General features: G+C 29.9%; 1 protein-coding gene across 1 annotated transcript; it reads left to right on the plus strand.

Annotated features, from left to right (window-relative positions):
* Positions 1 to 20,772: 20,772 nt before the first annotated feature.
* LOC125847698 (BTB/POZ domain-containing protein NPY3-like) lies at positions 20,773 to 25,208 on the plus strand. Its single transcript, XM_049527363.1, is given in 6 exon segments — positions 20,773 to 20,791; positions 21,241 to 21,662; positions 22,486 to 22,555; positions 23,023 to 24,198; positions 24,372 to 24,926; positions 24,928 to 25,208. Coding segments are annotated over 5 exon segments (1,917 nt in total). The 5' UTR covers positions 20,773 to 20,791; positions 21,241 to 21,600; the 3' UTR covers positions 24,982 to 25,208.
* The last annotated feature ends 308 nt before the right edge of the window (positions 25,209 to 25,516 follow it).

Consider the following 25,516-nt stretch of genomic DNA (forward strand, 5'->3'; position numbering starts at 1 on the left):
ATAATGATTTAAGATTTTTTCTTAATGGGTTAATCGATAGTAAAATAATTACTAAATTACAGTTATACCCTTGATATGTAAAGTTGAACATGTAATAGAGCCGAATATATCTCATTAAACACCGTCCATTTGTCCTTTGACATATGATGGTCCTGGGCCCAATGATAACACCCAGACAAATTAAAACAGCAAACAAGGCATCTTCCTTTCTTACCTTCAAATGTTCTGTTGAATATCACTTGTATTGAGGTTTGGTGGTCAACATTCTTTGCATTAGAATGGTACAATTGGCTATACGGAAAGTAAGGCAGGGGAGTAAGTTGTAATGTTGAAGAATCCTTGACGTATGAAAAGCAGATGAGTGGTCTCTTTATATAGACTTGTACAATCCTCAGCTCTTAAGCTAGCTTTTCAGATTGAGTTATGTTTGAAATTCATTTTTTGTTAAATTACGATCAAAATTCATTTTTCAACCCAATATATATGGTGCTAATTCTGAAGTCACAACTACTTTGTAAACTAATGAACTTAACTTCTATTTATTGATGGTTTAAAAAATATTTGCACATCATTGGGTAAAAATATATATGTATATTTATATTATCAATGCATATAAATTAAATGTAGTACGGAACATTTTCCTTCATACTCAAAAATGCTTACTCATAAACACCAACTACCTGATAATAAGCCTAGAAGTGTTCAGTTGCCAAATGGTGAAACAACTCTAATTACACATACGAGCTCCTGTCGAGTAATTCCTAAGGACATAATCAACAATGTTTCACAACTTACTAAAGATCTTAAGTGTGCAGTATGTTTCTTTCCTGACTTTGTTGTCATTCAGGACCTCTCAAATGGGCAGGTGAAGGAGATGGGTAGAGAGCATGCTGGACTCTACCTTCTGCCAAATCACACCTCACCTATAGAAACAACCCCTCAATGCTCTTCTTACTTAGCACATAGTGGCATTTCTTCTTCAACAGAATCTCAGTCACTGTTATGGCATCAAAGGCTAGGCCATACTTCTTCCAGTGTTCTGGCTCGTCTACTTGCTATTTCCCCTACTCAATGCTCTAAAGATCTCCACAGCTGCACCATTTGTCCCTTAGCCAAGCAACATAGACTTTATTTTCCCAACAGTATTACTGTGTCCACATGTTTTTTTCAATTACTACATATTGATGTTTGGGGGCCTTTTAACACCCCCACCTATGATGGCAACAAATTTTTTGTTATTATAGTAGATGATTGTACCAGAATGCTATGGATATTCCTAATAAAACTAAAGAGTGATGTTTGTGTAGTTTTGAAAAACTTTCTCATTTTTGTTAAAACTCAGTTCAATGCTATGGTGAAAACTATTAGGACTGATAATGGATTTGAGTTTGTGAATGATGAATATCACAACTTATTTACCAGCTTAGGCATTACTCATCAGAGGACGTGTATTCACACACCTCAGCAAAATGGTATTGCTGAGAGAAAACATAAACACATTCTTGAGGTTGCCAGCGCAATCAGACTTCAAGGTCATATCCCTATCAGGTTTTGGGGTAATTTTGTCCTCACAATAGCTTACATCATTAACTTGTTGCCAACTCCTATCTTACATGGAAAATCTCCTCATTAAGTATTTCACAACTCCAAACCTACTCTTCAACATTTGAGAGTCTTAGGTTGCTTGTGTTTTGCAAAGAACATGTACATTCATGATAAGTTTCAATCTAGAAGTGTGGTGGTTGTTCACATGGGCTACAGTACTACTACTAAAGGTTATATTCTCTACAATCTAAAGGACAAGAAATTCTTTCTTAGCAGAGATGTGGAGTTTCGGGAATCCATATTTCCCTTTGCAGCTTCTCCTTTCACTGTCTGGCACTTATTTCCAACTGTCTACATTCCATCAGATGTTACTCCATTATATGGTGTACCTTTCACTGATGTTGTTCAATCAGATGATGTCACTGATCTGCCTACAGTGATTCCTGAGTCAGTTCCCAAGGGTTCTGATGTTAAGAGATCTCAAAGGAGTTCCAAAGCCCTTTATGGTTGCAGGATTATGTTGCGTCAGCTCATCTCAAGCCTATCCAGCCCCTATATTCTATTAACAAGGTTGTTGGGTATGGTTGATTGTCTCCCTCTTATTAGGCCATTTTATCTTCTTTTGGTACTGAGGTAGAACTGGCTATATTTGAAGAGGCTTGCCAGGATCCTAGGTGGATTGAGGCAATGCAAGCTGAAATCTCAGCTTTGGAAACACATCAGACTTGGACTGTAGTACCATTACCTTCTCATAAGAAACTCATTGGCTGCAAATGGATCTTCAAAATTAACTATCATGCATCAGGTAAGGTAGACAGGTTCAAAGCTAGGCTAGTTGCTAAGGGGTTCAACCAAAGTGAGGGTCTAGATTATCAAGAAACTTTCTCACCTGTGGTCAAGATGGTTACTATCAGAAGTGTGTTAGCTTTGGCTGCTGTTGAGAGCTGGCACGTCCACCAAATGGATATGTCAATTGTTTTTCTTCAAGGTGACCTCTTTGATGAAGTGTATATGACTTTCCTTAGGGGTTTCAACTACCTAAGGGATTTACTGTGCAGGGGGAGAAACCAGTGTGCAGGCTCACTAAATCCCTATATGGATTGAAACAAGCCCCTCAACAATGTAATGTGAAACTAACAGATGCTCTTATCAGATTGGGATTTGTTCAAAGCCATGCAGATTACTCTTTGTTCATCAAGAAAACTGGAACATCTTTGGTGATATTATTAGCATATATTGATGATATAATGATTACTGGCAATGATCTTAGTCTTATTCAACAGACTAAAAGAGTTCTACAAACTACATTCAAGATGAAGGACCTCGAAGATCTCAGATATTTTCTAGGCATTGAGTTTGCTAGATCACATGAAGGGATTGTGATGCATCAAAGGAAATACTCTCTTGAAATCATCTCTGAGGCTGGACTTGGAGCTGTTAAACCGGCTTCCAGACCTATTGATCCTTATGTTTAATTAACTACAAAAGAGTATGATGAAATAAATTGTACAGGAAAAGAAGACAAGCTACTGGAGGATCCAGCTGTATACAGAAGACTAATAGGAAAGTTATTGTATCTCAATGTCACAAAGCCAGACATAGCCTTTGCTACACAAATTCTGAGCCAATTTCTACATCAACCAAAACAGTCACACCTTAATGCTGCTATTAAGGTGGTGAAGTATGTCAAAGGCCAAACAGGGCTTGGTGTACTATTTTCCAGCAAGAATAACAAACAGTTGAAGGTCTATTGTGATTCAGATTAGGGAGCTTGCTTACACACCAGAAGGTTTGTTACAGGATTCATAGTGACTCTCTAATATCATGGAAATCCAAGAAACAAGGTACTATTTCTAGGAGTTCAGCTGAAGCTGAGTACAGGAGCATGGAAAGTACAATAGCTGAACTGGTATGAATAACAAAGTTGTTTAAAGAACTACACGTAGAGATTATAACTCCAGCTACTATCTATACTGATAGTAAGTCTGCTATACAGATTGCAGCAAATACAGTACTACATGAAAGAACAAAGCACATAGAATTGGACTGTCATTTTATAAGGGAGAAAATTTAGAATGATTTAGTTAAAACTGAGTATTTACATACAACAGAACAAGAGGCTGACGTACTGACTAAGGGTCTAGGAAAGTCTCAACATGAGTATTTGTTGTCCAAGTTTGGAGTATTGAATTTGTTCACTCCTACCAACTTGAGGGGGAGTATTAAAGATGGTATTACTTAGTATTCTATGGGTCATTATGTAAATACTAGAAGTTAGTGGATTAGATGGAAAAGAGTTAGTTAGAGGTCGTTACATTAGATTCCTTTCTTATTGTATATACAGGTACAGATCCTCTTCAGTGAGGGATTAATGAAGTTCATATGAAATTTATACTTCTCTTCTCTAAGAACATTCTAGACTAACAGAATTGCTCTTCAACCTATCTTCTTCTTGATAGTTTACACATCTCCAATCCTATATTCTATTTTACTCTCCAAATATAGAGTTTTCTATTTTTTCAGACAACCAACTCCAACCCAATTTTCTATTTTACTCTCTAAAAAAGCATCTTTTTTTCTCTCCTCAATGTTATATTATTATTTCTATTTCATTCTTATTTCATAATATAAATTCTTTATTTCTTTTTCCCAATAATTACTTTATATAATTTTCATGTGATATAAAATTATATTTTTTTAAATTTTTATTTAATATAAAATTATATTTATTCTAAATTTTTAAATAACAGAATTTGCAAGAAAATATTATATAATATACAAATTAATGGACAAATTCAAATAAAAGTGAAATACAATTACATAAACATATATAAACACTCAATTTTTGAAATTATTACGTTGCTCCCATAAATGCTCTATTAATGCATTACGGAGTTCAAACTGAGCATTTTTGTCCTTCATTTTTTTATGTCTTAGCTAAAAATTGTTCAAATCGGAGATTTTCATCCACCACCATTTCTGTCGTTGGAGTTGGAGCCTCTACGGCATCTTGATGGTCCTACAATAATTGCAAAACGTGATTGCAAAACTCTGAATGCACGTTCAACATCTTTTTGGCATGATTCTTGTTTCATCGAGAATTAATTATTATGTTATGCATTGTATTTTATCTCGTATTTAAATTATTATGTTATGTATTGTATTGTTATCTTGTATTTAAATTATCATATTATGTATTGTATCTTTAAATTAAAATTTTGATCTTATCATTTTAATTTTGTGTATTCTTTATAGTGAAAATTAATAATAAAATCAAATTATATTATTGACGAAAATTAGAAAAAATTAAAATACTATTAATTTAGGATAAAGTAGTATATATTAAATAACATATTTTTAAAAAATATTATATTACATTTGAAAAGAATTATGAATATTAGATATTTAATTAATGACATTATATGTAAAATAATATGTTAATTAGAAAGTAATATAAATAATAGTAAAATATTCAAAAAGTAAAATAGAGAGTGTGAATAGTAGTTCTCCAAATTGTTCACCTATCTAAATATGAAGAATAGAGAGTGATATGAAGGTGGGTTGGAGTACCCACTCTCTTTACTCTCCAAATATAGAGAATGAAGAGTAAAATAGAAGTGGATTGGAGATGGTTAGAAATGGCAAAAGACAATGGTGGGGCTGGATTCCATTATTATTCTGTTGTATCAATGGGCCTAAGAATACAGGTCCAGCAGCAATTGTTATCTATAGTCCGTAACGATAATATACATTGGGTTCCTTATATGTCAAATCGATGGTACTTGGTGGCAATTAATTAAGAATTTTCGCTAAGTGTTCTTTTAAGAAGTAAACACACGAAAAAATCAATTAAATTATATATACATGAAATTTAATTTTAACAACCCTGTGTAGACAGTGTAAAATTTTGTCGAAGGGTTTTCTAACTTAGCTCTGCCCCTGGCCGTACTAGTCTCAAACTCTTTGAGATGCCCCTATTCGAAAAGTGGAACTGAGCTCTATGGGGGCTTAATGAGAAAATTTGTGTAATTATTGAAAAATAATTACTATTGTCTTGGAGCTTTAACTTTTACTAGCAAACTTTGTGACATGCTCCAAGACAAATGTTATTTTATTTGCACATCTCCCTAATTTTCCCTGTTTTTTCTTGTCTGACAAATCAAATTCATTATGGCTATGAAGAATCCAATTCTCTCATGTTCGGGTGGTTAGATATTTTGAAAAATATTTTTTCTAACGTAAGCAAACTCCTAAAAAATGAGAAAAAAGAGAGTTTTCATGAAAGTAGGACAATCAAGTTCTACTAGTAACATTTGACATTGATTGTGTCCTCCCACCCTCCAACACACCTCATCTTCATCCCCACCATTTGACACCCCAACCTCCCCACGTATTTTGTCTAAATTATATACAAATACTCTTAAGATAATGATTTTTGTTTACTTAACGAACAAGAAAAATTAAAATAAAAAATACACTTATTTTTTGAGAACATTTTTCAAAAAAACCTTCACCTTTGTATTGAACCCACGCTGAAGTGATCTATGTGAGTATTTTCCTGTGCAGAAATCACTATATTGGGCTGCAGCATATTTGTTTTGGACCTTGGCTTTACAGTAGCCCAATTTGTTTTCTTCCTTTAACAGTTGAATTTTCAGTCTCTTTAGAGTTTCATTCTTTTCTAGATATATAATAAGTAAAAATTAGGTAAATGACATAGTATAAGAAAGAAATTACTTCCTTTCCCTACTCTTTCATTAATTATCAAAAATCCCTTTTTTTAGTATTTTTCGGATACATAATATAGCAGTGTGGATACTTAATATAGCAGCGGGGATACTTTAATTAATAACGGATGGATACTTAAATTATTAAGTTGTTAGCAGCACGGATACTTAATTAACGGGCGGATGCATAATATAGCAACGCGGATACTTTAATTAATAATGGGTGGATACTTAAACTAATAAAGTATCCGGTTAAGTTGAATTGGGTGAAAATAAGGGATTTTTGTATTTTAGTAAAAGAGTAGAAAAATATTGAGAATAGGTAAAGAAGTGTTGTGTATTTAAGTAATTTTTCCATATAATAATACACAAGGATACATCTATGTGTGTGTTTTATTTTTTAATTAGTTATAGCAGTTATTTTATTTTATATTTTAGGTTGGTAGTGTTATATTTGTTTGTTAAGTGACCTAATAATGTGTAAAAGAAATATGGGAAACTAAGCAAATACTGCATAAAAGCAAAAATATTTACAAACATATATCCCTTTATATTCATATCGTACTAAATAATTACACTATATATATCCCCAACTAATTTTGTTTAACTGATACTAAAGTAGTATCATATATTGTATTGGTATCATTAAGGTTGATAATTCGCTTAATTGATATTTGATACTAAATCAGTATGTCTATTAGACATATATATATATATATATAACCACCTCGATCGGATTAGAGTAAACAACAATGTCGAATTAGGACACCTTTGCCTTGAAAGAATTCACACGCAGCCACCAACTTTCCCAAAATAAGGAGAGATCTGTTGCTTACTGCTCACGGAAACATCCAACCTATACTATAGTCAAGTCGTTCGCGTATCTTTCTGATTCATCATATTTTTGACTTTGACCTAGTGAAAAATGAGGTTGATGGTGTTGGTTAAAAAAGGGGGAGAGAGGAGAGAACCATGTCAAAGAGATAAGGATAGGCTAAGTGTGTCCAACGCAGAACAAAGAACGGAAAAGAAGGGGCTTAACCAGTCCTTCCTTGCTCCCGTTGAGGGATAAAACTCTTCCAATGAAGTAGGTGATACATCCAAACAAGAAGCAGACTAAGACAGTGATTCGGATCTCACACCTTCCACCAACCTCTTACAATAGGGCCTTTTTTTTTTCTCGAGTTTCTTTCCTTCGTGTTGGTAGTGGTACCTACCTGCTAAGCTATCCCCTTTTATTCTATACTCTATTTTTTGCCCGCCCTGAAGAGGGCCCAGCTTTTAAAGGGAGTGAAGTAATTGAATTTAGGATGTCACTAGGCGACTAACCCACCTTTCCGGTACAACTTCTTTCTACTTCCGGATCTCGTAATAAAGGAAGAAAAGAAGAGCTTGATCCGCTCGAAGAGTTTCTCACCCGGACTGTGACTTCTTTCTAATTTCCCAATCCCATCTATATATATATATATATATATATATATATATATATATTATGGTATCATTGAATAATGAATAATTTCCGAACAAAAAAACTTAATGATATACACCGTCTGCATTTATAAATAACTTATTAATTAGTATTGTTTTTATATTTTTTATGGCAAGCATCGAACAAGGTAATTCTTTTATCTTGACTTGAGCTATATATATTCCTCTACAGAATGTTTTAACCTAATTAATTTTTTGGATTCAGCTACCTCAACTAAAGCCCAAAAGTTTCGATTAGTGTTGCGGGAGTGTGTATATATATATATATATATTTATTACTCTTATTTAGAAGTGAGACTTAGAGGACTAACTCTGCATTGCATTACTTGTACAACATGCATAGAATTTTGTACATTAACTTTTGACTGCATTAAATTAGTTGTACAACGTGCAAAAAGAATTGTACATTAACTTTTATAAATGACAATTACAAAGACTAACATTGCAATTATTACTTACTTGGTCTCATTTTCAAAAAAATGGGTCGAAGTTCCTTCTCTCTCTTACTTTTTAACTTTTTCCCTTTATTTTAACTTTTCCACTTTTTGTTTTGTTTTAACCATTATTTCAAATTTAATATTTTCCGTATCTTTAAATAATTTTAAAAGTATAAAATTTAGCCTAATTCATCATACTTCTAACATTTGCTATTATTTTTCTATCCTATATTAGTTATATAAATTACTAAAAATAATTATTAAAATTATTTATCGATTAATAAAATTAAACTATCATTTTTTTAATTTTCATTACCCTAGCAATTATTTGTTTTAAAGTATAAACAAAATTTGTAAAGTAATAAAAAAATAAATATCTTAAAGAGTAAATTAGTAAATTATCATTTTTATTAATAATTTCTTAAAGAATGTGTAAAAAAAAGTAAAATAACTAATACGAAAAGAGTATAAAATCAAAATTTTTTCTCTTCTCAATAGTTTCATAATTTTCTAATTTCGTGAACACTTAAATGTATCTAATATTCTCCAACAAGAAAATATAACAGAAAGATCATCCGTAATCTTCACAAATAATTACATAAGTTTTGTTTCTATTTTCATGTAATCCAAAATCGAAAATCATCCATAAACTCCTACATACATACATACTCTCTCAATTTATATGATATATGTTTATTCTTGAAATTCAAGCTATGTGAAATTTAATTGATATTTTTAAAATATTTTTTTTATTATTATATTAACATGATAAGAATTGCAACTTATAGTGTTTGTTCAAAAATATAACCTTCTGACTAAGTTGCAATTCAACCTAAAATATTATTAGTTGCAATTCTTGTCTACTTTGAAATGGGAGTTTGGGAGGACCAACATTGCACTAAAGAGTTAGACTAAAAGCTATAGAAATTGTACATTGAGGCCCACCAAAAAGATGAACTAAAGTAACTTCATCTACTTCTACTTTTTCTACACATTGGAATGTGTACTGTTTTCTGTACACGTGTTTTTCTGACAATTTTGGTTATATTTTTCTTTAAAATAATTATTGCCTCGATTTTTATTTTTATTTTTAACATTTATTTTAAATTTTAAAAGATTGGAAATTTTATGTTAAAAATTTAAATAATAGAAAAAATTATTTATTTAACTTTTATCATCATCAATACTACTAATTTATTTGACGTTTTTTCTGAATCTTCATCTCATCATTAATGTTATTTATATAATTATCTTAAATCACTTATGTTTTCTTTTTAAACTCTTTTATATATAAAAAAGTTGGATATGTAAATGATGATGTCATATTTCTTAGAAACTAAGATTACTATTTATCTAATTTCTCCAAAAAATTTTAAAAAATTGAAGATATCATACGCAAATTTATGGTCAAACTTAAACTATTTGATTATCGAAAATAAAAAGTGTCACATAAAATGGGACAGACGAAGGATAACTCTCAATTAAATTTATTTCACTTTTTATTTTCCATTTTAAACATAATTTTTCAAGTTGGATTTCTAGGAATTCTATAGTAGACCCATTTAAATTTTACTTTTTTGTTTTAAATTAGAGAACTTGGCCGCACTTCGCATGATCATTTTAATTAAATATTTTTGATTAATTTTATATTTACTATGTTGTTTAATCGTAATATTATTATTTGTTTTAATAATATGAAGATTGGTATCATTCTTTTTTTATAAAACTAAAAAGGAAAGCATGAGACATTAATTATTTTTTCCATTTATCGCATGCTTTATTTTTAGTCCTTTTGTTTTGGGAAATTCTTCATTTTGAATTTTCATTTTATTCTTAATAACTTGTTCTTATGCTATACTAATATCAATTGCCATATATAATTAAGTTTATCACAAATTTTAATACATTATTTAATTTGTTCTAATTTATGTAGTGGCATTACCATTCGGGGAGTAAAAAATATTCTTCTTCAACCATAATTTTGTAAAAAGAATGTTTTAAAATATTGTGCATCATACAAATAATTTATTATAATTCATATTTAAATTTATATCGAACATTAACTATTTTAATCTTCATGCATGTTCAAAACCTTCGTGTGGATTGTGGAACATAGGATAAATATTTGTACTTTGGAAATATTTTTTTTTAAAAAAAATTATGATCAATCAAATATCATTATATAAGACAAAAAGTATACTGTACGGTCGGTTAGTGACTAAAACATTCGAAAAAATAGATTTTCAAATTTAATAATTTTAATCAGGATTATGTTGTAATAACATACCTTTTGAGTTGCTGACTGATATGGGACAGAATATTTAGGTTCTAAAAAAACCCAGAAAAATTGTGTTAGTAGTTTTCACGTATATGATCAAACATCTTGGACGCGTATAATGTAACACTGTAATACTCCCTCTGTCCCTAATTACTTGTCCACTTTTAAATTGACACATTTATTAAGAAATCAATTAATGACATAGTGAGTTTATCATTTTACCCCTATTAATTATGAAGTAGATGAAAAGTTCTGCAATTTTCAAAGTAATTAGTCATTTAATTGAGGGTATAATAGGTAAAAAAAATGTTCCTTCTTGATTTGTCAAAATGGACAAGGAATTAGAGACAACTATAAAAGGAAAAGTGAACAAGTAATTAGGGACAGAGGGAGTACTAAACAAATGCATCAGCAAATGAAGTTATATTAAAAATATATTGAATAATGACGTAATACTACCTTAATAGAATTTCCTATCCATTTTAAAAAAAAAAAAACTTCACCCTTTCAATTTCGTTATATCTTCTTATTTAGTAGAAGAATCATCATTTATTATATTCTACTCCACCTTAATTGTACCATCAGAGTTTTAAGAATAAACATTAAATTTTGAATCGAAATAACAAATCATTGAAAAATGACAGAAAAAATAATAATAGTATATGAAAATTAAATAAGGTGCAAGAAAAGCCTTTTCATGATAATTTTTTGAAATATATTGATAACAGTTAAAATGAAGTTGTTATTTTATCTTTAAAATTAAGTTTGATTGAATTGAATTAGTACAATGAGAAAAAAATATTAAACTAATAATTTTTTATGTTATTAAATGCATTTTCATTTTAATTGAGTAGTAGATTAAAATTCCGAAATAGGATATTAAAATAATATCTTACTCTCTCCTTAATTATTATGGTATTGCAAACATTTATTTTCCTTAAACGGTGATTCATTTTTCATTTACAGTTATATCCAATTAATTTCTAATGGATTGAATGTGGTTATGGGATATTGAAATAATATCTTTATCTTTCCTTAATCATAATAAAATTATAATTTAACATTTATTTTTCTGAAATGATAATTTTGTTTTAATTCCTAGAACATATTATTTACTATATTGAATGTAATTATAATAAAACATATTGTATTTAGTATGACAAAAGAACTCAAAAATTGGAGAAATTAGATAAATAGTAATCTTAGCTTCTAAGAAATGTCACATCATCATTTACATATCCAACTTTATATATATAAAAGAGTTAAAAAAGAAAAAATAAGTGATTTAAGAAAATTATAGAAATAACATTAATGATGAGATGAAGATTAAGAAAAAACGTCAAATAAATTAGTAGTATTGATGATGATAAAAGTTAAATAAATCATTTTTTCTATTATTAAAATTTTTAACATAAAATTTCCAATCTTTTAAAATTAAAAATAAATGTTAAAAAAAATATTGAGGCAATAATTATTTTAAAGAAAAATATAACCAAAATTATCAGAAAAAATTGATAAAAATAAATAAGCATCTATTACTAAGAATGTTGTCACTACATTTTCTATTTTAACTTTATTGTTACACATGGATAGAAACTTTTAGAAGAAGAAATGATCCAAAAATTTAAAAACAATGATTCCTTAAATGCTGATTTTTTTTCCATTTACAGCTTTTCAATTAATTTTTAATGTATTATATATGGTTATGGATATTGGAATAATAATTTTATCTTTCCTTAATCATAATAAATTATATTTTAACCTTTGTTTTTGTGAAATTGTAATTTTGTTTTCATCCGTACAACATATTGATTAATATATTAAATGTAATTATAATAAAACATGTTGTATTTAGTATGACAAAAGAATTCAAAATTTTTAAAAACTAAATAAATAGTAATCCTAACTTCTAAGAAATGTCACAAATATATATATATATATATATATATATATATATAAGAAAATGATATAAATTACATTAATCATGAAATGAAGATTAACAAAAGAAGTAAAACAAATTAATAATAATATTGATGATGATAGGAGTTAAATAAATCATTTTTTATATTTTGTAAATTATCAATATAAATTTTTCAGTCTTTTAAAATTAGAAAATGCTAAAAAAATAAAACTAAAACTAAAAATCGAGGTAACAATTATTTTAAGGAAAAAATAACAAAAAATGTCAGAAACATTGATAAGAATAAATAAGTATCTATTGTTAAGAAGGTGTCACCCCTCATTTTCTATTTTAGCTTTATTATTACATATAGATAGAAACTTTAAGATGAAGAATGATCCAAAAATTTTAAAAATAACAAATGAGTTATGTAAAAATACATGTGTAATTCTTATAAAGTTATAATAACTAATTTCTTCAAATAAATAATTAAATGAAAGAAAAAAAAGTAATTAAGAAAATAATATAAATAACACTAATTATGAGATTAATAGCATTGTTGAGGAAAGGAACTAAATATGATCATCTTTTTAAATTCTTTTTTAAGAAAATATATATAAACTTTAATTAAAGATAAATAAGAAAAGAAATAATTAAAGATACAAAAAATTAAGACAAAATAAAAGAAGAAAGAAATTAGAAGAATAATGAGGTTGAAATAAATAATATCTAATTTTCTCTCTTTTCAAATGACAAAATAAATTTTTGCTTGTTCTCCTCCTAATTTGATACGAACTCCATAAATAGAATGATTTTTTCTCCAAGTAATTTTTCTTACCCTTTGAAACACTAATCAACCTTCTTATAAATTTCTCAACCACAATGAATTTTCTCTCCTTGTAGGAGGAATAAACATTTTTTCAAAAAGTCTTTTATTTTGAAAAGAATCTTTTGTTACATAATCTCTTTCTTTACATCAACGTCTTCACAAGAATCATGAGATATTCTCTCTTTCTCTTTTGTTAAAAAAGTCACATGACCTACAGGGTAAAAAGTTAATGACCATTGTGAAAATATTTCCACCTTCTAAGCAAACTAAAGTGGTAAATTCATGGAAAATTCGATTCAGCTATACGTGTATGAGTTTTTCAGTCCAAGATATATGCTTTCTGTGTAAGAGTAGCGTGACAAAAGAATTACCTAGGATCAATGTCCAATGCTATAGACTGATTGATTATCATCGTCAGAAGAAGAAGAAGAGCCAAAGTGAAGAAATTTGTTCTTATTTGTTACAAATGCTCAACTATTTTTTTTTATTTTATAGGCTAAATACTCCCTCCGTCCCATTTTATGTGGCAACATTTCCTTTTTGGTCAGTCCCAAAAAGAATGTCACATTTCCTTATATGAAAAGTATTTAAAGGTACAATTCCTTTTTTATCCTTGTTGGTCCCACTTAATCTTAAAATAATACTCCAATACATTTATGAGGAGAGAGAAATTGAGTCTACTTTTTAAAAGGGCAATTTGGTAAACATTTCAAAGTCTTCATTTATTTCTTAAACTCCGTGCCCGGTCAAATGTTGCCACATAAAATGGGACGGAGGGAGTAATTATAAACAGTTATAAAAAATGAATAGTTTTTATCTTTTCATCTTCCATTTTCATTTACTTAAATCTATAGTAGTGTAATGGATGTTATAAAGGGCATAATTAATCGGGTATGACATAAATATTTTTTTTTAAAATACAAATAAAAAATACAAAACAAAGATAAAATGTCAAAAAAAGGAGAAAAAAGATGAATAGAAATACTGGTCATAGAGAGATGCCACATCAAATTGTCTATATTCAGCTTTATATATACATATATAGGTTCATGCCCTTAGATGTTATTTTATTACTTTAGCTGGCATCACCATTTTTGTAAATCTGATATCTACTTTGGAACATTTTATAATGTGGCATAGGCTGACAATTGAGATCATAAATTTAAAAATAATAAAATTTAATTTATTATATATATATATATATATATATATATATATATATCATTTAAAAAATATATAAAAAGTATTATAAATTGTAATAATTAACCGCTTTAATTTTTTTAAATCATATAACTAATTTTATTTACACTCCAAAATTCATAGGTGTCACATAATTTACACATTAATTTTTCATTACTTAATATATGTAATTATATCAATGACATATAAATTGAAATGAAAAAATTACATATTTTATTTGAAAATCACGTAATAGTATTATAAGGTATAATAATTAACAACTTAACATATTTTAAAATTTTAGTTGACTCTCCAAATTCCATATGTCTCATGTAATTGAGACAGAGAAAAACATATATTGGTTTAAAATTAATAAAAATATTATAAATTATAATAATTAACAACTTCAAATTTATAAAAAAAATCCTTTAAAAAAATTTAGTTGGCTCTCTAAATTCAATCGGTATTACAATAATTAAAACATATAAATTAACACAGATTGGACTCCTGCTGACATTTATGTTTCCTTTTTTTGAAATTTTTTCTTTTATGCTTTATATAAATAAATTTTTTATGTAAAAAGTATTATAAATCATAATAATTAATAGCTTAAAATATTTGAAAACATATAAAAAGTTTTTGTTAACTTTCAAAATTTCATCTGTACCGCATAAATTGGGAGAAATATATATATATAGATATTTTAAGTTGCTAATTATTGTGAGTTATAGTATGTTTTATGTAATTTTCATATATATTACTCGCTTTGTCCTGATTTATGTGATACAAATGAAATTTCAAAAGTCAATTAATTTTTTATAAGTTTTTTTTTATATTAACTTGTTAATTATTGTGATTTATAATATATTTACGTAAAACATACTCTAAATAAAAATAATTAGGAACTTAAAATATATAAAAACATACTAAAAAATTGATTAACTTCAAATTTCATATGTACCACATAAATTAAAACAGAAACAGTAACATATACTCTAAATAAAAATAATTAGCAACTTAAAATATATAAAAACATACTAAAAAATTGATCAACTTCAAATTTCATATGTACCACATAAATTAAAACAGAAACAGTAACATATATTGGGCCCCGTGCTGGCACGGGATCCCATATCTAGTATATATATATATACCACTAGTATGTTTATTTAGGACCACAGATGAATAAGGGAAAAAAGATATACATATATATATATATAGTCCTAATAGTTATAGGGCGGTCCATACCTAACTTCCTACGGAGTATAGGCTTATAATTCTTTTACAAAATATGTATTTTGTTCGTTCAATTTTATTTCGATTTCTCTAATTTTTGAAGTTAAAATGAATAAGATTCAATATTTTAAATTTTAGATGGTTTGAATATTTTAAGTTGTAATTTTTTTCATATTAGCATTATGAAAAAATATATCTTAAAATATTAATTAAAGTTCATACCGTTTAAAAAAAAGAAAAGATGTGTAAGTAAAAGTGAATAAAAAATGAGTGGGCAATTGCCAAAACTCCATAAGCTACCCTATAAGATTGATAGGGAAAGAAATTTGAGTGTACTTTGGGAAAACATGTAAAGTGATAGCGGATTGGCGGTAGCTTTTACATTTATGTAATGCAAATTTCACCTAAAAAACGCAGGCACTCATCTTTTTAAACCACTCTTATATAGTCTGATCAACCTTTTAAGCTGTACCTACATTAATTAATTTTAATAAAAGATAGTATTGTGCTTATACTAGCCGTTGGTCTTTTCCATCTTATGCATGTGCACGTTTATGAGGTATACACAAAACAAATTACTATAATTAGTACTCTCGTCATGTACTTCTTATTAAAAATATTTTTCATTTTACAAAATCATTTTATAAATAACAATATTCTTCTTATTTTACCCTTGAGAGTTATTAGTCTTGAAAATTTTTCTTAAAACAAATTAATTTATGTTTATTTATTGAAAATTTGATTTCAAGAAAAAATATAATGATAAACTTATCTAGCTTCTTAATAAGTGTAAAACCTAAAATTATGATAGCTAAATAGGAATATAATATAGAAAACAAATTCTCAATTAAGGAAAATTCTTCAACTAGAAAAAGTAAATAGTACAACATAAAGTGAGCGATTACGCATGTGTTTATACATCATTCGTCCGATTCTTTACTTCGACAATTAGTGTTGATCGAGCATCTTCCCTTATTCTTTTTCGTGTCGGGTAATATCAATATTCTATCTATAATGTGAGTAGGGGTTGGATTGGGTTAGGTTGAAGTTACAATCGAATATAACGCTTATTTAGTGGGGTTAGTTAAAAAATAAAATTACGCTATCATAGGATAATAGTGATTTTTTAGGAGCGAAAGATGGGCAATATTCCTTGTACCAGCAGTTTTAATTTGGATTTGTTAATTAGTGTTAGGAACATTGTTTGACTTATGGAAAAGCACTCTTTTCCAGTTTATTGATAAATGCCCCGTAAATCTGTGTTTTGCTGTTGATCCTTAAAAAGTTGATGAAGAAGGCTGCCTAATTCCTGCATATTCATTGAACCAATCTCGTTTTGCTTCTAAAAAGATCCTATTAGTAATAATTTACAAGTATATAAAATGGTGATGATGCGTAATTAATTAATACTATATGATTAAGAGTATATAATAAGGATGCATGTGAGCTTCATCATTTTCCTATTCTGCTTAAACTCAATCCGACTTTTGAACTCACTAGCCTTCATCATTGCTCTTATAGTAGATAAAAATTAAAATATCATGGGGTCGTACGTAATATTAATTTAAATGGTTTTTTTGGTCTTTTACAACAATCTCATTGAGTAATATTTCACTGAAATAAAATGTCATATAGTATGACATCCGACTAAATATCACATTCCACTAAATGTAATATATTTCAAGAAAATATTTGAACTTTATGAACTTTTATAATGATTCTTTGAATTCGAGATGAGATTTTGGTTATCAAATGATTGAATAATCGGGGGTGATTTAGGTACAAACATATATATATATATATATATATATGTAGCTATGGAAAGAATAAAATACGAACAACTGACATTGAATGAAATTCAAGTTAGAAAAATCATTAATAGATTTTGTAGTGATACGACTATCAAAGAAGGTGATTGACAAAAAAGAGCTGAAACTATTTTCACTACTGCTTGTCAATATGTATATATATGTACACACATACATAATTCTGTATTTCATCTATTAAGATGTTTCGTTATTATTTCTCCTTCCTTGGATTTGAAAAGAAAATAATAGTATCAAATATCATAAAATCCAAAAAAGAAGAAATAAAAGTAGTGTATTTCCCAATGAAGGAAGAAGACATAAATAAAATGAAATTAAATGGCAGTCGTGTGTGTGATTGCAAGAAAACAAAAGGAAAATCTTTAAGAGACATCCGACCAAATGTGGTGGATATATCTTTATCAAGATTGCCTCTAAAATCTGTGTCACCTTAAATAAATTATCTTTGCCTAGATCTTATTGATGCAAAACTATAATAACTACTGTATAATTAATAAAATATAAATAAAACTAAAGAACATTTATATTCCCTCTTATTTAAATTATATGTAGTTGTTATTTTTTAAAAATTAATTATTAATTGTCATATGTAAATTCAATAAATATGGGGGGAAATTAATGTAATGAAAAAGAAAGTAAAATTAAATTGAGATTAAAAAATATATTTAATTAAATTATTTTTTTAAAGAATGACCAAAAATATATGAGAAGTAAAATGGAATGAAGGAATATATACTTGTTTGCAAAATAAATTGTTATTATTACAAATAAACTTTGACGAAACATTTTATTGATGAATATTAGTGAGTATTATTTTGTTCCTTTAGTGATTCTTCTCTATAAATTTTCTTTATGATTCAAGAATGTTAGTAACCTATTTATTGAATAAATATATAATTATTTGAACTTCTTTGCAATGTATTTAATCTCTAGAAACGTCTGTTTACATTTCCTTTTCTCTTAAAAAGAATATATATCCCTTTTTATAAATATAAAATAAATTTAGAATAAAATAACTTTTAAAAATTCTAACAAGATCGAACTCACTCATAAAATTTTGATGTCTACACTGGCGTAAGAATAAAAGAAAGAGTTTGGCAAAGAGATTCCTCACACGATGTTAGAATTTAAATTTAGCAATGGAGCATTATCATAGGAAAGTGTAAAAAGCAAAGAATATGGCATGTCAGAAGAAAATATTACTCTTAAGTAATTTTATTTTTGGTGACATTGGAAGAAGAGGTGCTTGGAGTTTGGGACATGGGCATGTGAGAGGTTTCGAGACGAAAAATTGAAAACAAAATACATTTTTTTTTGGGATAATAGAAAAGGGAATGTGGTCACATTTTGTCCATAAGGGATGCCCATTTTATTGATTGGACAACTCCATGCCATACATATATACTATAAAACATTAAAATATCATTCTTTGGAACTTTTAGTTTATTGAGGGTCCATTTAATCAAATTTTAGAGTTACATTTGTTGGACTTATTTTAATTTATTGCACAAAAAGTACTTTATGCTATACTCAATATTTATCAAAAGTCATATCAAAATGACTACAAAAGTTTATTGAGGATCAACTTATTTGGCTCTTGAGAGCAACAAGTGACGCTAATAAGTAGTTTGTCACTACTAAGTAGCTCATTACATAAATGCAAAATTAATAGATGATAACTTCAAATATTTATAATTTATTATTTTACTATTATCAAATTTTTAGAAAAGATTATTAAGTTAAATTATTAGCAACTACACACAGTATCAAATATTTTATTTATTTATCTAAATCTAAGTAGATAAATCCATTCTATACCTATTTTGATGAAAAATAATAGATTACTCGTGAAACTAATTGACATAGAGAAAAAAACAAATACAAAGTATACTTTAATTAAAAGCAAAGGCAAAGTCTAATGATCTAATAGAGGCGCATTCCTTGCTCCAAAGTTAGAAGCCATTAGTTACCCATGTGCCACCCACATTATGGCCTACTTCTTAACTCATATCAGTGTGGAGTCAGGTAAAATTGAGGATTCATTCGAACGTCTTTAAAAAAATAAATTATTTTTATATAATTAAATTTATCTTTTATATATATACACGTTAGATGTTGAACTTCTTTAGTGAAACTTTTTATTTCATCACTAACTCATTCACAAGCAAAATTTACTTTTAATGTATTTGATGTAACAGTGTCCCTGCCAATTAACCCTTTAATTCATTTTACAGAGTTCCATTTTATGACATTCGTGTGAACGAGTTTGCACCCAAATTACTGCAACGGTCTATTAGTCAAATAATGATACGTTAATTTCAAACTTAGTAGATTCAAAGGCAACAGTTTAAATTTCTCCTATCCATTAATGTCAACGAATCTGATTTCGTATTTACACTACACACTTCAAGAATTTAACTATATAGCATTAACGAACTTCCATTTTGTATAGCTTTTCATTTATGTAACAGATCATTTTCGAATCCTTCAAATATAGTAATAAGATATGCGTAAACTCTACCCTTTTTCAACTTATATGGGATAACTTGTTGCTGTTGGGTGGTGGTGGTGGTTGAGCTTACCTACGCTTTGGTGCTCAACAATTATAACTCCAACCTTACAATTTTTGTAAGCTATTATATTTCAACTCGCCAAAGGGCAAAGGCTATAGAAAACAAAACAAGAAAATTAAAAAATTCATTGTTGATTCAATTGAGAAGAAATGAGATGGAAAGCACTGTTACAAAAGTAGGAGAGGAAAAAATGGAGTGGTCATTATCTTAATGCTAAAACAATACGGGTAAAAGAAAGATTTGTTTAATTGGGAAAGTGTTGGCAAAAAAGTCGATTATGTCAGATTGGCGTGCGTATCACTGTATCAGTGCTTAAAACAGAGAGAAAGGATATAATTAGAGTTTGGAGGATGATGATTCTTTACAACTTTATTTGCGAAAAAAAGAAGCCAACCCCACTTTCCAGTTTCATCTAAAAAGATAAAAAAAAAAAAGAAGAGGAGGTAAATAGAGGAATTAAGGGAGTAGTTTGTTTTCTTGATAATCTGTACTGATTTTTTTTTTTTGGGTGGAGAGAAAAAGGAAAAGAGGGTAATGGTGGTGGGGACGGCGGTGCTGATTCTAAAGAGATAGATTGATATCTAAGTTTTATTTTGGGAACATTCTGAGATTGGCTTTTTGTGAATACAGAGTGTTGCTTTGGTGGCTGGCAAAGATTAGGGACAAGTCATCTTTTTCTTGGTTGGTTTTTGTGTTCTTGTTGGCTTCTTTCTCTGATTGTTCATAGTGGGTTTTTTGTCCTTTGGAATGTCTTCTTGGATTTGTACCTCAAAGTTGTTCTGCTTTCTCTAGTGCTTTTACACTGTATTTACATCCTTCATTAGCCTTTGCCTTCCCATCAAATTTTTTTCATTGCTCTTTGCTTCTTTCTTCAGTATCTGAAAAAATGTATGTTGAATTGGGTTCTTAATTTCTTCTTCTAATTTTTGTTGGTTGGGTTCATGCATTTTTCAAGAATGTATGGATTTGGTGTATTTGTGATTTTCTTTGTGGCACGTTTTCAGTTTGATTTGTGTGTTAAGTGATATGTTCGATGCGATGCTCTGTTTGAGGCAAATTTTGTTATGTTTTCCTTTCAAGTTCAGAACAATTTTTTGGGTATTTGTGCCTGTTTGTTCACATATATGCGACCTTCTAGACCCAATTGATGATTCTTGTCGACAATTTTTGGTGGTTGTGTTCTTGAAAACATATCTTACATGATGTTTCTTTGTTATTACAGGTCCTTTAACTTCATTGGTGAGAGAAGACTATTTGAGTAGAGGAGGTTGTTGTTTAAATAAACAATTAGAGGAAGGGCGGTGAGCATGTGGCCTCTGGTTTTGAGAGCTTAAATTTGCATATTTTGAGGTATTGAGTCGGTTGGGTTGTATATCTTGGACTGGACTTTTGTGGTTGTTTGTAGTTGAGCTTACAACAAGAACCAATAAAGAAGCCAAATCTCTCCTTCTTTAAATCTTGTCAAGTTTGGAAGTATAGGTACTTCCAGGTTGCTCTTTCCTTTCCTTGGCATTGTTCTCTTAATTACTGCAAGTTTTGAATTGAGATACTGTAGGTGAATCCATACTTTCAGAGCGTAAAGATGAAGTTTATGAAACTTGGATCCAAGCCTGATCAATTTCAGACAAAAGGAGATAATATCAGGTCAATAGTTCAATCATCTTTGTGAATTTACTTTATTTTTCTTGTCATTCTAATTAGGTATTTCTTTATTGTTCATATATGTCTTTATGTATATTTTTATAGTGAGACCTTGTGCTGCTCATAATTTCTACTCATTAAGTTGCTGTGGACTGTTTCTTTAAGCTTGTGAAGTATCTGAAAAACTAATTTGCTTCACCCTATTTTGTAAGTTTGGGAATAGCATCATTTTCTCACTACATGAAATAAAATAAAAAAGTAGAATTGTCCCAATGAGGAAGGAGTAGAGTGTATAAGTTTCCTTTTTCTCATCTATGAACTACACTTTAAAAGATTGGTTCATAACATAGCTTCATTGATGCCAAAAGCTTTATCTCATGTGGTGTTTGTCCAGAAGCAACCCCCTCCCTGCTACCTCAGTTCAAATAGATTGGTTAACGGAGGAACATATTCTCTAGTTCCAATGAAATTTCTCTTTAAATTTTTTTTCACTCATGAGAACTGACATCCTTCCTCTCTCCTTTAAGCCTATTCACAAAACCTTCTTACAAGCACTTAGATCATATACCATTTACAGTACCTCGACAAAGCTGGTTTTCAGTGATGGCTGATCTCAGTTTGTCCTTTGTTTCGGCAGGGAAAGCTTCCATTTTCCAGTCCAGCTACTACATATTAGTTATGTGCACTATGGTGGGGTGTATCATCTCGACTTTTTAGTTGCATTTTTTTTTTTGATACGTAATGTGATAGCGATGTGTATATTTTTTGAGTTAACATCATTTGAAATGGTTTCATCATGAATATGATGTATGAACTTCCTATTCAGGTATGTAGCAACTGAATTGGCAACAGATATGGTCATCAATGTTGGAGATGTAAAATTTTATCTCCACAAGGTATGCTCTCCATCTCAAGCCATATTTGTTACTCTTTTTTCTGCTTGTTAAACTAAAATTGTAATTTTGAAACACAATCTTAGATATTGATTGACCTGATTACTCCAGAAATACTACTAAAAGAGTAAATTACTTATCCTGTTAGCGTTAGACATGTCCACCAATTATCGAAGTGGTTAATAGACAAAATTGATCAAGGTGCAACTTTTAACATACATCAGCCTGATATTGTGGTAAAAAATAAATTTCATCGATTTCATCTTGGCTCCTGCTTACTGCTGGTTATTCAAAAGGATAGCCTAGCTATGAAGGGATTACTCTCAATGAGAGAGCCTAATCATTCATTTTATCAGTAGTTCACATGCAGATAGATGTGAACCGTACTCATGTTCATAGTGTTGTCTGCTTACTATCTTATCCATTCGATACATTACTTGTTAATACTGATAGGATTATACTTTCTCCAGTTCCCCCTTCTGTCCAAGAGTTTTCGTTTACAGAAGTTGACAGCTAATACAAATGAGGAAAACAATGATGAAATCAACATCGACGATATACCTGGTGGACCTGCAGCTTTTGAAATATGCGCAAAGTTCTGTTATGGTATGATGGTAACTCTGAATGCGTATAATGTGGTTGCGGCTCGTTGTGCCGCGGAATACCTGGAAATGTATGAAACTGTTGAGAAAGGTAACATTATCTACAAGCTTGAGGTTTTTCTTACATCTAGCATCTTCCGGAGCTGGAAAGATTCAATCATTGTTCTCCAAACAACAAAAGCTTTTCTTCCCTGGTCTGAGGAATTAAAGATCGTTAGTCATTGTCTGGACTCTGTTGCATCTAAAGCTTACATTGACACCTCAAAGGTGGACTGGTCGTATACATATAACCGCAAAAAGCTTCCATCAGAAAATGGAAGTGATCCGCTATGGAATGGTGTGCAAAAGCAACAGTATGTTCCAAGAGACTGGTGGGTTGAGGACCTTTCTGAACTTCATATTGACTTGTATAAACGGGTAATAACAACAATAAAAACAAAGGGAGGAATGTCTCCAGAAGTAATAGGTGAGGCATTGAGAGCATATGCCTATAGAAGGCTACCGGGATTCAGCAAGGGTAAAATCCCAGGAAGTGATCCTGTTAAGTATCAGTACTTGGTTGATATGATTACTTCTCTGTTGCCCACAGAGAAACATAGTGTTTCATGTAGTTTCTTGATCAGATTGTTACAGACGTCTGTTTCTTTGGAATGTGGAGAAACAGTACAAAGTGAACTGAAGAGGAGGATTGGCCAGCATCTTGATGAGGCATCGGTAGCTGACCTCCTTCTTCGGGCACCAGCTAATGAAACTACTACATATGATGTTGACACGGTACATGAACTTGTTCAGCAGTTCATGCTGCAGAAAAGGAGCGGTCGGAGTGATTTTCCTGAAGATAATGAATTTCAGGAGATGTACCCTGCATTTGCATCAGACTCTTCCAAAGTCAAGGTGGCAAGGGTGATTGATGGTTACCTTGCGGAAGTTTCTCGAGATCCAAATCTACCTTTGGTGAAATTTGTCAATCTTGCTGAAATGGTGTCTGGCTTCCCTAGACCTTCCCATGATGGAATTTACCGTGCTATTGACATGTATCTCAAGGTATCCTTTTTGCAATTTTCTTTTTTCAACCAATATGTTTTATAATCTGTAAGTTTTAGATACTCGGGGAAAAATGTATTAATTAGTAAAAGCCTCTATCTTGTCCTTGAGGCTCCGCATTGGCATATTTGTGTGACTGGGATGGACTCTGAATGATCATTTCTTTTTGACAGGAACATCCAGGAATCACCAAGAGCGAAAGGAAAAGAATTTGTAAACTAATGGACTGCCGGAAGCTATCAGCTGAGGCCTGCATGCATGCTGTGCAGAATGAGCGCCTTCCGTTGAGAGTAGTTGTACAAGTTCTGTTCTTTGAGCAAACCAGAGCAACAACATCATCTGGTGGTGGCAGCACCCCTGACCTAGCTGGAACAATCAAGTCTTCACTTCCAGGGGAATCCCATGGGAGCTCAAGATCTGCCACAACAAACACAGACGAGGACTGGGATGCTGTGCCTACTGCTGAGGAACTTAAAGCTTTGAAAGGGGAGCTTGCTACTCTAAGGTTGAGGGACAAAGAAGCTGGTTGCAATGATACTAATTCAATAGACATAAAAATGAGTGTGGAAAAAGTTATTGGTGGGAAAGCGAAGGGCTTAATCATGTCCAAGAAACTCTTTTCAAAACTGTGGTCCAACAAAGATAGACTAAGCGAGAACAGCAGCTCTGATACATCAGAAAGCCCCGGTTCTTCCAATGCTGGCGAATCAAAGTCCACTCCATCAAGAAGTAGGAGGCATTCCCTGTCTTAATGTTAGTTGCAGATTAACCAATTTCTCTTAAGATTTAAGTAAAAGTTTCACCCCTTGTTTGATGCTAGGATTGGAAGAAGCTACGTCTGCCGCTAACCCTTTGAAGTAGTAGGGGAGAATTCCTCCTATAATTTTTGAGTATTTTGAAGAATGTATTTGGAAGGTTAGATCAGCTTGGGACTGAATTGGATCCTCTAAGCTTTGATAGTTTTTTCTGTTGTATTCAATTGTTTCCCAAGAGAAATATATGTGACCACCACCTTTGTTTTAGGCTCTCTTTTCACAAGACTGAAACAAGCAAAGTCATTTATGTATCAAAATGTGTGAACCAAATTGTTTGGACTTGCATTCCTTATGTTTCTTATGCAGGTGATTAGATAAATCTGGTGGAATTAATTGAAACAACTATGGGTGATCATGGCCAATGTAGCATAGTCAAGGACAAAGGCATGCAGGAACATTAAAATATTTTGTTCTATTGCTTTATGCATTCAGTATTTGTAGTGGATAACAAACTTACATTTTGAAGCAAGTAATATTACATGTATAGCATGAATTAACCATAC

The sequence above is a fragment of the Solanum stenotomum genome, chromosome 12, assembly GCF_019186545.1.
Source record: "Solanum stenotomum isolate F172 chromosome 12, ASM1918654v1, whole genome shotgun sequence".
NCBI classification, from domain to species: Eukaryota; Viridiplantae; Streptophyta; class Magnoliopsida; order Solanales; family Solanaceae; genus Solanum; species Solanum stenotomum.